Source organism: Cephus cinctus, unplaced genomic scaffold, assembly GCF_000341935.2.
Source record: "Cephus cinctus unplaced genomic scaffold, Ccin1 Ccin1_scaffold0607, whole genome shotgun sequence".
Taxonomy (NCBI): domain Eukaryota; kingdom Metazoa; phylum Arthropoda; class Insecta; order Hymenoptera; family Cephidae; genus Cephus; species Cephus cinctus.
The window spans coordinates 203,587-218,487 of record NW_014333253.1 but is presented as its reverse complement, the minus strand read 5'-3'; the positions used below and the strand labels follow the sequence as shown (position 1 = coordinate 218,487).

The window sequence follows — 14,901 nt, the reverse complement described above, 5'->3', positions numbered from 1 at the left end:
CTGCCGGTCCATGGAGACGTCTCCGTCGGGTACTCTCCTCTGCCGGGCAACTAGGTACGTCGAGACTATCTCCCCACGGCAGATTCGAGCACCTCGACCTCAACTAAACAATAACGAAATCTTACGAGAGCATTGGCATAACTATACGAATTAACCCGAGAGCGTAGCTTCTGAGCAGGGTGGTGACTCGAAGGGAATCAGAAAGCGAGAACGTTATCTGTATCGGTAGCCGGAGGCGCCTTGTGACCGTGAATCGAAAAATCACGTCACAAAGTTTTCCCATGTACCAGCGTATCTAAAATAATTGTACATAGTGTATTGCGCTAAGTACATTATATAAATGTTAAATAATAAAGTGAATTTATGGGAACAATAATAATTGATAGGGAAAAGACCTGAGACTGCTGACCCGATAGTGCATCCGGGGAATAAGCAAGATGAAGAGAACGCAGAACATCCCCTAGCGTTTTTCGCGTGCAATTTCCTCTCTGAGCTACAATGCTGACCTGTTCTATGTTATTGTACTGTGGTTTTAACACAATCACGGAATTATCTTGTTCGGCAATTTCAAATTGCATAGTTCCGTTCTGTTTCACTTTGTTCGAAACGAATTGTCCTTTAAAAATAATCGAAGCGAGCGATGGGCTTTTTCATTGCTGCAATTCTATGCCTGTGCGAAATACACATAACCAATTCTATATAATAAAAGATCGACATATAAACTCGGAACTATGCAATATTGAAAAATTCGTATTTCGAGTTCCGTAACAATATCCGAGATAATGAAACCAAATCAGAATTTAATTGCAAAATATTTCGTTATGTAAATAATAAAATGTGGTTCACTCATACAGTCTTGTATATTGCTTTTCATTATTATTATTATTACGCGGTAAAAATCTCGAAAATTGAGCAAATCTGGAATTGCAAAACGATCATCGTTGATTGGTATTTTTTTTAGTAATTTGCACCATCTTGCGGTGGCATCAGTAACCTTACCATCTCAGTCGGTAACTTGATCGACGGATATCTGCGACACTCTGGTTCACGTGGCACAAAACCTCGTAAGATGGCCGATCTATATATCTTCAGTTAAGGTTTCAAAAGCTCAAAGGATACATGCAACGTGTGAATGATTAAATAATCAAACAGCTGTTTTGAGATATATCTCAAAACAATACTCTATAAAATGTCATTCCCCTTTGTTTTTAAAGTGTTTATAAATGCATTTAAAATACTCATAACGTGAACAGAGCTGGTCTCCTTTTTTCACAATGCGTTCTTAGTATTATCGAGTTAAATCTTTCAAAAATCCTTGCTACGACCTACAGACAAAACACTACCTAACCACCATGATATACCAATGTGCCTGTTAATTTTAGCCGGCTCGAAAGTTACCAGAATATCACAATTGAACCTTTTGCTTTCACTGATAAAATTCAATGATCATCCAGCATTTCGTTTTGAAATACATTTCAATGGTGAAGTTTGAAAGGATTCGTTTATATTGAAATAATAAAAACCTTTTGTCAGTGATGAAACGAGAAAAGGATTGGTACACTACGTTGTATTTTGATTGCCACAAAGAAATGAGATTTGGTTAGTACGCAAATAATATATTTCCAAAAAGTCATCTTAGAGATGTCTAAGAGATAATTGCTGTGTCGTTCGACATCTCAAAGGTGACTTTTGACCTTGTATAGTCTGGGTATTAACTTCTAAGAACAAGTTAGCCCCATTTTGTAAGTTCTAACTATACTGTCGAGACCTTTCCATAGGGAAAATTCGATTTTACCCGACTTCCAGTTAGACTTAAAGAAAGGAAGATATTTTGCTATGTCAAGAGTACAATGACATATATACATACATACATATATGTATATAATAGTGTACTTTTCCAATGATGGGAAAGTTATTGTAGGCTGATATGTAAATTTTTTATTTTGTCACTCTCTCAACAATTTATTTTAGATTCTAATTCCCTTAGTACATGCTATTCTAGATATCTATTAGTTAGCGAACGAAATCGATCCAATTCACAATAATGGAAAAACATTATTCTGCATTCTCAGCTTTGTTAACGCGATAATAATAAACGTCGGAATTATAGCCGGAGACGTTGACAATCTTGAAATTATTTATATGATGTGTTTATAAAAGGAACACTCGGTACGTAAAATGTAATACTGTTATCTCAAATATTAATTTAAAGTTTAAAATTCGATGACAAACTGCTGCCAGACTTGAATTGAATATCACGAAAATATACGATGGAAACAGGTCAGCTTTATCGATGCGCGTTGAATATTAGTTTTGATTTTCACAGTCATTACTTACGTCAATTAAACAGAATGAATTGCTCTACTGCTTTTTTTTTTATGTACGCACTTTATACACCGGACGACTTTATCAAAGCTTTCATGCACGTAAAATTTAAGTAATGATTTTGTTTACAAAATTTCGAAATTCCACACTCGTAGTTGAGTGGAAACCCACGCGTTAAGATTACTGGGATATATCGTGAAATGGAATTGATTTTTAGTTTTTGCTTTACAAAAAAAAAACGATGAACCTTTTCCACGAAATTTAACTCGTTATTCGTACAAAATTACGTCTATTGAATTAGTAGGCTTTTCAGTATGTTTCAAACTTTCATCAAGATCCTATGTGACTCAAGTATAAAAAAGTTCTTTCACCGCTGAAAGATCTCAACTCTTTGGATCGCAAAAGCTTCAGTAGAAATTACTGGGCCGAATTTACCGCCCGATATTTTGCCTTTTATAAGACCCACTTGAGTTTCTAAGGCGCCGCCTTTTAACTGAGATTCGTCAAGGGCGTTATTACGTAAGACACAAAGGTTATCAGATTTGTTCGTATTCAGTTTGTCATAGGAACGCGTGGATGTCAATGAGGACTAGTATTCTCTTTGATAATTTAATATAATTTGTTGTATATATATTTCATAGAAGAAACAGGGACTAGAATTACTAAATTAGAAGTACAAGGGTTAACCTATATCCAATGTTAAGACACTTTAGCTTTTGGTAGAAGCGAATGCTTGTTTCGCAGCGATAGCAAACATTGTCAGCAACTACTATAGCAAAATGCGGGTAAACCTTGCCGCAGTGCAACAATTCTCGAAATATCAGAAACCAATAGTTACTTCAGCGTCAAGCAAGTAGTTGATTGTTATACTATAGCAATACCGTGTATCTCGTATATCGAGGATATTGTACCAATCCGAAATTGGTGATACTTAGGTTAGGTTGGGTCTAAACGGAAATGCTGGGAATATCCTTATGAATTGTTAATGAAACGAATCAAACTATTCTAAGGCATCAGTTAAGTAATGCTTTTTCACCCTACCGTTTCATTTTGTTTCCACGTTGTCTTCGTAAAGTCCACATTATTCTTGAAGTTTATCCTCTCCATTGAAGCGGCAAATAAGCTTCTTGCAAGACGAAGCAACGAAACGGTCTGGTACGAATAGAAAATATAACGAGGAAGCAGTGAGAACGTACGAAGAAGATATACAGTGAAAACTGACCACTGTTTGAGTCTCTTATGCAAAATCTAGCTGTCGTTTTTACTTCTGGTACAACAATAGTAAAAAAGTTTGACTTGTGTGTCGAGAATGTCCTGGCGCTCGTAAGTGGTCGAGTAAGTAAAGCATTATTATGTCTATGTTGCGCGAAAGGCTTCCTTCCACGCGACGATTGGAGGTTCGCCATTGCGCATCAGACTCAGGACGCATGCGCCACTCCAAAAACGTTGGCTGTTAGATCATTTCGCGCCGCGCTGTCTCGGGCTTCTTGTCAGTCCGGTCGCTTGATATTCGCGTGTCAAACGTTGGTAAAACTAGTAACGGTTTGACGACAGTAAAAGTAATGGAAAATAGACGATGAAGAAACAGGCCGAAGAAATCGAGACATAACGTATACACGTGTAAGAAGGATTGTTGCTTTTTTTTTCAAATCGTCGAGAAATCGTGACTTATACGACGTGATCGGATCGCGTTGAAGATGCGGCAAAAGTTATTGAGAATTGCGGCGTCTCCTTTTAACGGCACTAAAGTTCATATCGTTGACATCGATAAGCTCCGATGTACGAATATGCAAAGGGATCACAAGGCTCCCATGTGCATGACATTTTAAGGAACATGGATTGTAAATACCAGTGAGGACGGCTACGTCGGCTTCCTAGTGCTGAACACGTTGTCCCAAGAGGCAGCGCTGTGTGTCGAACGGCTGTCGTCGTTACGACCAGCATATCTGATTAAGAAGGCCGCCGTTAATTGGAAACTCGTGAACCTTCGCGTGTGACAGCTTTGTTATTTGCTTCAGAAGTGCGGGGAACGTCGTTAGAGAAAAGCGCGAACGGATTGAATGGAAAGAAAAGGGTTGTCGCGTCTGCTGGGAAGGACGAGGAAATAAAAGTGAAAGAGGATCTTGAGAAGAGTATAGACAAAGGGACAAGAAGTTGAATCTTTTTTATCTAACTGACAAGTGAATTGCGGTGAAGTGAATTGTGGAAAAAATGCTGTTTCAATTGATCGCTGTTCTTCTCACAGTATTTGATGCGTGCTCAGTTCAAGGTACGTGATAAAACTTCTTTTTCTTCGCCATACGCTTTAACGTGGATTTCTGGGATGTTTTTAATCTTCCCTTGTTTTCTTTTTGCTTCACAAAGGACATCTGTGATCACTTTTTCGCTTCCAACAGACCTCTTCTTACGTTCAATTTCGGCGATTCTCTTTTGCGATAAAGTCTCTCACGTGCCATAAAAAGAAAGAAACTCAAGAGATCTTTACGGCTCGTCGCATCTCGCTTATTTTTCCATCTAAGAAAAGGGTCGTCCATTCAAGTGCTACAGGATGATTCGTCGGGTCATCCCATTTTTCGAGTAAACGCACACATTCCTGAAAACGTTTCCGGTACTTGTCCTATATCTTTCTGCGAAGAGCTTTTAAGAGCTGCCTATTTTGACAACTTCATTGTGCCAGCCATATTTACCCAATATGTTATCTGACTGTATTTCATTAGACCGAGGAGTCTCGCTAAAGGAATTAATCGAGAGTAAAACGAGCTGCACCAAAGAGTTACTCTAAAACACTTAAGATCTTAATAACGTATAGAGACGACTTGACGACCTTTTACTAAGGATCGGATTTTTCAAGCTGAAAGTCGTTACCTTACTTTGAAAGCAAAGTGCGCAAGTGTTTGAACAGTTACCTTTAGCCACTCCTAGGAAAAGGGTCGTTAATGATGATACAACATTGCAAGATAAAATGAAGGCTACGACAAAATCAGGCCAGTGGGGATATACAGAGCAGTGGGGTTCTGTACTGAAAGACACGTTACGCTCTTGTCTCGACATTTTTTGAAAATTCTCTTTGATGGATGGAAGGGATTCATACTCATTAATCGACAGGAAGGTATACAGAATTGTTTAATAACGATGGTATTTCTACGCTCAAAGGCTAAAATTGACACACGTACAGCGGCATCGGGATTAAGCTTAATTCACATCCCCCTACACATTAATATTGCTTATGAATCTGAATATAGCCCTGCGACTATATGAACTAGACCTAGTACCTAAACCAATAAAAATTACACGTCCCTCCGTGGATGCGAATAAGTATATGGACCTGTGTGTACGTATTGATATTCACATGAATTACATCGAGCGCCTGATTAATATAACGAGCGACCAGTGCCCCTCTAGTCATGTGCCATACACACGTGACCTTTAGATTTGCATCAGTGGATCGATTGCAATTTAAAACCTTGTTTATCTCGGATTACTCCGACTCTAGTTCATCCTACTATAGCTGAACCCGCTTATTCCTCATTTTTATCAGCTTCTTATCATTGGACGTTTTTTACTCTCGTACATCGCTAGCAAAAAGTTACAGCGGTCTGAGTTAACGTTAAGGCCTCGTTAAATGTCTACATATTTGAAAAGGGTAGGGAAACTGCACAAAACCATAAAACACGACGTTAAACCCTACCTTGAACCCTTTCAAGGCTTTAATGTAAGTTAAGCGTAATGCAGAAAATATGCTAGGAACATTAAGGTCTTCGACTGTAACTCGTTACCGTTCGGCCGTCTCGACCCTCCGCAGCTGTCTTCGCGGAAGGCTCTTGTTTACGTTCACGCTTTGATTGCGCAATTCAGCTTGGGTTTCGGTAGACACCAAATTATCGTACTGTCAGTTTCCCTTGGACTCGGTGTGACGTTCGACGTTGTGTCTGTATGGTATTTAAATATAATAGGATGGAAAATTTTAGATTCGGACAGAGTATCGATTTTACCCATGCCTTATGCATTATGCATCTTTTTCTTTCGTAGCTTCGTCCACGATCTTCTTCCTCGTCTGTTAGGTATGCGCCTTGAACTTGAGGCATCATTCGCGTACGAGCCACGGGGCCTCTGGTACGTCATTAATTTACTCGATATTTCATGGGTGTCCATTTTAGTGGTTTAACACACGTTTTGTCGGTCCATTAATAAAAGCCCCCTCCCCTTCCGGCGAGCAGCTTGAAAGAGATCAGGCCTTGAATGAGGGCGCGTATCTCAACTCGCTTTACCCTTATTTTTCTTAGCTGATATTCTTCAGATTTCTACATCAAGGGCTCTCTAACTCGGCTCTGTCCGGCGTTCACTGCGGTTCAATTTATTTTACCGGTTTTAATACCATCAGCCACGTGTGCTCTGCGTGGCTGACGGATGAGGCTTCCTAGAATGTGGGTTTCATGCAAAGGACGATAAAGTTCGGCCAGTGGATTTTCGGTTTTATGGCAGTGCCCAAGTTTTTTCGAATTTTCTTAATTTCTCATTCTAACGATCCAATTAATTTTTCGAAATTTCCTCTCGCGCTGTCAACTACGTTCGAATCATTTGTTTGCAAAGGTTGTGCCGACTCCAATGGTTCCACGTAGCTCTGTGTCGGAATATCAATCAACTTCACTTTTTCATACTTTTCTTTTCTCTGCCGGTGAATCCTGAAGGCGAGAATCAATTTAACAAGAAACAAAAAAAACTCTTGTCAGCCTGTTTCCATGTAACAGGATCGATGCGTATCTGCATAAATAGAAATTATCAAAAAAAAAAAAAAAAAAAAGAAAGTAGACAAACACGTTGCACTAAAAGGTATCGTTCAAAAAAAAAAAAAAAAAAAAAAAAAAAAAAAAGAAAGTAGACAAACACGTTGCACTAAAAGGTATCGTTCAATCTCAGTTCCGATACAGTGCGAGTTTTACGTGCGTTCCTATCGGAAAATTCACTTGAGCTTAACAGGATTCGTCTGTATAATACATAAGCCCGGAAGTGGCCGAGGAGTTTTTGATAAAAGCCAGAAGCTTCGACATGTTATATATGTCGGGGAACGTGGGAAGGAAAAAAAAAAGGAAGAAGCACGGTAGGACAGGGAGTGATGGACGTTTAGACAAGATTCCACAGGGGTGCATAAATACCCAGTTGGAGTTTTTGTCATTTTTTTTTTTCTATCATATTCGAATATTAATTTATCATCGAACAAGGTCATCCCCCCCCCAACGTCTAAAGACATTATGCGTACTGAAGTTCGTTCCCTTTAACCTGATAACATTCTTCCCACTCATTCACTTCGATACCAGGCTTCAAAAAAATTGTACGGGGTGTCCGAAAATTTTATTTTTATTTTTTTCTTCGCTTTCTGATAAATCTTTCGTTTCGCTTTTCCGATAAATCGTATGAAAAAAATAGTAGCGGCCTAAAAAATACTTAACGCGATAACCCATGCATGCGCCAATCGTCGTGAAATTCGATTGGAGCAGCAGCAGCGGCCACTGATATAATTCCGTGGGTATTTACGTGGGAGCCACGTTGCTCTCGGGTCTTGTCGCTCCTGCAGCAGACTCAGATTTTCCTCTCGAAGTAACTAACTTCAACTGATTCGACAAACGAAGCAAAACCTTAGAGCGGCCGGAAGGAACGAGGGGCGGAGAGGCGCTACGTGGAAAACGAAGTGAACTTACTTTGCCGGGGTAGCGAACTAAGAGTCGCGTTCAGTATAGGTTAGGCGGGGTATCGCTTGGACGTTCCAGGTACAGTCAGACGAGTAAAGGTACCGCGTGGAAAAAAAGAAGAGCGTCCGTTGGAATAAATTTTGCAAAAGGGCCACTAATAAAAAGTCGCTCGTTATCGTTTTCGCTACGCTCCGAAGCTTTTGGCTCGGACGGTATGCAAAAGTATCCCGTGAATCGTGAGCGATGATTCTCGTCGGTGGGCCTCTTTGCATTGTCTCGAATGCTCGATTAACGGTCTGCGCGTTTGACAGTCGAGTAAACAGGCTGATTTTACTCGGGAAAAGTTTCTTCTCCGGGAATAACGGAAGCGAAAGAAATTTCTTAAATCCTCGCTAATTTCTACTCTGCGCAATTCACCTGTCCGAGCACGGATCGACGCTGGGTTCGGCAATTAGGTTGGTCTTTGTGGAGGAAATAATTATCGGGAGGCAAACGGAAGACGTTGGGACTTTATTTGGCTTTTTTTTTGTATGAGATTTTTTTTTCTTTTGCGACGTAAAATGTAAATTGCAAAAAGTCGAATGTCGAAGGCGACTACGCCGGCGTCGAATTATTTTAACATTTCGTACCCCTACTCTCTTTTCGTATTCAGAGCGCGAACCGCGGCTGGGAACTGAAAACATATATGTTTTCACCAACACTGCAAGATACGATATTTGTGATTTCCGTGGCGTCGCTGTACGTGATTTAAAACACTGACGGGGGACGTTCACGTTTTCAACATTTTTATTCCACTTCGTACAGTCCGCGCAGTGTCAATTTTATTTTGCTTCTCTCTGACAATGCGCTCGATACGATAGAGCTCAGACAGGCGAGTGCAGATGCGGGGGTACCGGATGCTGATAAACGTGAAAATAAATATTCGTACTACTCGTTAAATCGGACACGCCAGTGCAGACGCGGACGTGCCGGATGCTGATAAATATGAAAATAAAATATATGAAAATAAATATTCGTATTACTCGTTAATTCGTAATAACACGCTAACTTGATTTCGACGATCAATGCAAATAATTGCAATGCCATTTTATTCGCACGCCTTGGCGTACCTGTTTACCCGTCCGAGTCTCGTTCGACGGGAACTACCCTCGATAATCGCCATCGAACAATTGGTCAAACGAATCGTCACGAGGCCTTGAATGTATCGTTATTACGTTTCGACGAATCCCTATAGCCGGGATAGATGCGTATTTATTGATTAATTAAAAAAGTTACTGCGGGTTACTCGGAAATGGACAAATCACCAAGGTATTTACATGAGGTTAATATCAGCAGAGAGGGCGCATCGGCTTTGCGTTAGCTGAGGATTTCCTGGGGGATAGGATGGCGAAGAGAAAAAGCGTTCTGGAGCCATCAAAAAGACAGGTCGGGTAGCCGAAAGGAGGTGTCGCCGTAGCCAGACGCGCCGCGTTTAATTTTTCGTGACGCGCGAGACAATCGTGAAAAAATCTTGAAAGCAATCCCATGAAAATGTGTCGGCGGGCTTCTTTTAAAGAATGAAAAAAAAGCCCGGGTCCTTGGCTGGTATAGTCTTTGCGGGATTTTACGGGCGACCTGCTAAAGTTTTGCGCTGTGCGAAAAGTCGATACACAGATAGGTATATAGTACACGTGGATATACGTATAGATACCGGTATAAGTAATATTGTGGATTACAAGTTCACCAGCTAAAGGATGGAAAACTTTCTCGTCTATTGTTTGCGTGTATATATGTATATCTGTACGTAATTGTTGGTACGTGGATACCTGTAACGTATCTGTACGTTGCTTTAATGTTTTCGTGCGTCTATCTCCTGCGGATTAGGTCTCCTCCCAAGGGAGATGTCTGTGTTCGTCGGGCGTTCACTGGGTTTCAAGCGCCGAATGCTATGCAATGTCCCGTACCGTAAACCGAATTGTGCGCGTTTGCTTCTACGTGCACTGTGTGTACATCCATATGCGCCTCGGAACTCGTAACCGTGCTGGGGCCTCGTTCTGCACTACTGCGGAAAGCCGTTATGGGATTTGTGGGCATTGCGAAACCGCGAAACATCAATTTGTCATAGCCTACGTAGATGGGATTATAATTGTGCCGGATATGGATTCTCGGTAGGCTTTCGGGTTTACGTATTTTTTAATATCGCGAAGGTCTTGAGAGTTTCTTCGAGTGGAAAGTTTGGGTAAGTTTAGTTTCACGAATCGCGCATGCGCGTGAGGGTTGGATACTGTTTCGATCGTTTTTATGTACCTTCTAGTAGATTTCGTATGCTTGGAAGTGGTGGTATGTAGAAAAATTGTGGCTGATTCGATCTGACTTTGACCAAATGACGATTAATGGATCTTTGAGGTTAATGATGCTTGTGGTTAAATCGAAATTTTTATTAGGACGAAGAGAGAGAAGATTAAGATTTTAAGATTTTTTTTTATTCGATGTTAATGGAAACCTCGACCCTTTTATGTTTTCTTTCGACAATCTTTCTTCCGAGCTTGATTATACCATTGTATTTGTATCAGGCGTACATCGAACTCGTAGGGCGTTACATTGTTCCGTGAATTATATGTATGTAACGTGAAATTGAATTTCGTGCGAGTATACCGAAAATTAAATGTATCGAACAAAGTGGGATATCGTGTTTTTAGAAAACAGTATAATTTCATTTATCAGCTGGATTTCCCACCGGAAGCGAACGCAAGGTTGGATTACGTATTATTGGTAATTTAAACTTTATATTTGTACGTTAACAATCGATATCACGCTTACGTTATGCCTTACGTACGCGATGACCTGCACAATCCTCTTTTGTCAGACGTAGGAAATGTCAAATAGAAAAGTTGTACATTGGGCCCAGTGACTGTACAAGCATTTCGGCTCAGTGGTCGATCGGTAGTTGAACTTTCGATGTAAGCTGGACAAATTGAATCGTGTCTTATTTGTGAGCGCGAGTGTCTTCGAACGAAAAGACGAAGCGAACGTTAAAGGACTCGGCGAAGTGAAGGTCTTACGGGAGCGAGAGTACCGGTGGCTCCACCGGTGGCAGCAGCGCGAACTATATACGTACGAAGAGGCTTCTGGGTAAACTGTCGGGAACTTGACATAATCCGTTACGCTGCGGGAGCTAGTTACGTAGTCGAGTCTCTGTTAAACTCGTGGAAAAAGGTTCCGATATTTCTTCGTAGCGTTTGAAACGTGAAAAAGTATGGCCTTGACGTGTCTTGATACTTCGTCATAGATCACAGATGCATTTCTGCCAGGAATTACTCGTGTCGCATGCAACGGTCGGCTGGTTAGGACAGTTTCGTTTACCAAGGTAAATACTGGAGGAGATGGTAAAGGCTTATTTTGAATAGCAGTGTCGTTAATATTCCCATCGACGTAGCTTGAGGTTAAACATTAGACTGAACTGCAGAGTACGACTCCTTCTTGAAGTTAGCTGCTGTGGATTGTTTAGTTTATTTCACACGAGGCTCCTCAGGAAAGAGTCGTATTTTGTAGTTTCACCAGATATAACGGGGTGCGGGAAGTCAGCACCCCATAATTCGAAAATTCCGGTTCTCCTTGTTGTTCTGGCTTGTTCTAGGTTTTTCTAGGTTTCTCTAGGTTGTTCCACGTCCTACCACGATCAGGTAGGACAGTTGAATAAGACCAGGGAAACACTGGAAAAGCTGAGAAGGACGAATGCTCTCAGAATAGCAAGATGATATAGGACCATTTTGAACGATTTCCAGGTTATTCCTTCCTATTCTAGGTTTTCCTAGAATATTTAGAACAACGTTGAACAAAAAAAAATAGTTTGATTTTCCATAAGTGGGGGGTTCCGGTAAAAAAGTGTTTTTTTTTTCGCCTCACCACTACAAATTTCAATTGAGAAACTTGTTTTTCTGGAACACTCTAAAACAGACTTAGAGCAACTCGGAACAAACAACGGAATTGGAATTTTCGAATTATGGGGGTCTAGCTTCCCGTACCCCACATAACGTGCTAGTGCGAAGCGAACGTAAGAAAGAAGGTCCGAAGGAACATGAAGCAAAATGACGAAGACAATACCCGCTCGCAGGATACCTGTTAATGTGGTATGTTTTCCTATGATATTTTAATCCGGGAGTATTATATCCGGGGCGTCTGTGACATTTCGACTCGATGTTTTTCAAACGGGTAGCAAATCGCGCTGCCATCCCTGCGTCAGTGTCCTATTGCACGAAGCGAATGTTTCCTGTCAGCTTTATCGTCGTATTGGATATAACGAGAGGCGCGTTAGCAAATAAGTTTCGCCGTGTATACCTGAGGTTATTCAGATCGCGTTACAGCGAGGAAACTTTTACGTCCGACCCGTGCTCGCCTCGACCTATGCATACGACCATCCAAGCGCGTAGGCACCCTTGTCACTCGTCACGTCTACCGCTTGCAGCAAGTCGAGACTTGTTAGAGGAGTTTCAAAATCATTTCAGACAGACACACGAGGCAAGGCACTTTTCGCGATCGGGCTACCATAGAGTCAGAGTGAAACGACGAAATCCGTATCAAAGAGAATTTCAGCTCGAGTAAAAATTATATTTTCCTTGACGGGCTAATCGATACGTTTGTATAAGACTCTTCTTCGAAAGTCGATTTCACAAATGTCTCCTGATGGGACACTATGTTTGGCGTATCCTGTAAAGAGAAGAAATACGTGAAAATAACGTACAGCGATATAACCTCAATGAGGAACTCCAACAGGAATTTAATTAGTTGATTTACCTTGGACACTCAGTGCCACGTAAACAAGATACTGTTACAATAGCGAACGATCTAGTAGCTTGTTTGTCTCGCGACAAGTTTTACGGAAGAAACGTAAAGTCAATACGATACCCCGTAAGGATTCTCGTTCCATACGAAATCAATAAGGGAATCGTGAACAATTAATTAATTAACACCATTATCTCCGGTAAGCACCGCCGTCTTAGGGAAACGGAGCAAATCTAATAATTACCTGGAAACATGGAACATCCTAGGATTACTCGGTACAAATGGACCAACTGAAGTTAGTCGCGCCATAGAAATTAAACGAACGGGCTAACTTCAGTCGTTAAATTTGTTCCCGAAACAATCCCTGCATACGATATCAATACGAATACCGTATAGTGGACGTATAAACAGTTCCCTCCCTTCCCTTATGGCTGACTCCTCCAATGAGGAGATGTGCCAGATGTATAAACAGTTTGCTTTGACATTTCTGTAACAGGTCACAGGTTATAAGAGTGCAAGAGTAGAATATGGGAAAAAAAATTGCGCAACAAGATCCCTCCGTGGATAATCAGTGGACCCCCTTACGTTGCGCGCATACAAGGTTAGGATTGATTCGCCTAGCTGAGAAATCACAGTTGGCTGCTCAATTTTTCTCGACATTATTATATCGGGCCATCAGCCCGAGAAGTGCTCGTCTCGCTAGCGTCCCTCGCGTGTTATCCATAACTGCATAGGACGATAAATAAAAAAGGAAAAAGGGGCAAAAAAGTCATAATATCAGCAGCTACCCCCCTACCATCCCCACCTATTCTGTCTTACGTATGTATGAGGCAAGGACGGACTCGGCTGGATGGCCTGTCCAGGAAAGTTGATATAGAGCCCCGAGAGACGGGTCTCCCATCCGCCCCTGCGGCCTCCACTGGCCGACGCTGAATTATACCGGCGCGCGTGGCTAAACCGAGAACTTGTTATCCGAGGTTATGACAGTATAAAAATATCCATCGTTAAGCCCACGTCGGGCAGGCTAAGTGTGTCGCGCTAAGCGCGACCGCGTTCTCTCCGGTTTCACCCTGGGTATACATACGTATATTTGACGGACGAAAATCGGCCCTTAAACGCGCCACGTGGGTGTATCGCGCGGCCGTTATTGGACGGTCCTGCGGTAATGCCCATACATATATATGCGACAAAGGCATTATTACCATATATTCCTGGATTTCGCGTCGTAAAGCGAAATCCGCTGGAACGTCCCAGGGCCTTTATGTACCTGCGATTCATAATTGAGTCGTTTGCTCCATACCACGAGGGTCGTACGTACAGCGCTTAATATTCTCGAGGATTTTTATCCAGGAGTTAAACCAAGCGTCTATTTATGCGAATGTGACGTTCGCGTGCGTGACGTCGCGACGCGTCATTTTATATATATATTTTTTTTCCTTTTTTTTTTTTTTTTCTGTCTCGGAGTAAACGTGACATTTTGCGGCTCACAGAGTGACCTGAGCTGTCGGTCTAACGCTTGTCGGGTGTAAGGGTAATCAGCCAGTCGACGGCCGAATCTTTAAGAGATATACTCGGTTCGTGCTTTTATTATTACGTACGGGAATCGTCGAAGGGATGAATGTGCGAGCGGAGTAAGTCTGTTGTTGATTTCTAGGCGAAAAGGGGTTCAGCGAAGTAGGATGGATTTTATCGTATCTCCTTTTCACGTGTTTGTCAGTTTTTCCATTCCACGTGTTCCGTGGGTTCCGTTACGGGCCGACGAGAATTCGCGGTACGTTCGTTCGAATTGAATTTACAAGGGAACGCCGTACGTGGAATTCTCGAGAATTGGATAGTTACGAGTTATGGATACGTTAAACGTCTTTTAAGTCGAGTAGCCAAATTTGCCCTTCTCAGCCGCGCGCGGCGCGTTGTTGCCTTTTTACGTGCAGTCCTCGCCGCTTGACGATCGCTACGGGAATTCGTATTGCGGGATTATACAAATTTATAGGGAGAAGAGGGAATCGCGGCCTCGGGAATAATTGCACCGTCGCTCTCTCGGCGAGTCGCGAGACGATACGGAGCTATCGCCCCTTGGTTTAACGTTTGGCAAACGTTGCACTTTGGGTGGAATTGTTATTTCGGGAGG

The 14,901-nt window shown here is 41.7% G+C and overlaps 1 protein-coding gene across 1 annotated transcript in view; it reads left to right on the top strand.

Annotated features, from left to right (window-relative positions):
* Positions 1-3,806: 3,806 nt before the first annotated feature.
* LOC107269145 (zwei Ig domain protein zig-8) overlaps positions 3,807-14,901 on the top strand; it is a 164,430-nt gene continuing 153,335 nt past the window's right edge. Inside the window, exon 1 of the mRNA XM_015742691.2 lies at positions 3,807-4,594. Within this exon, the coding sequence (XP_015598177.1) occupies positions 4,537-4,594 (58 nt within the window). The 5' untranslated portion in view covers positions 3,807-4,536. The remainder of the gene's footprint in view (positions 4,595-14,901) is intronic.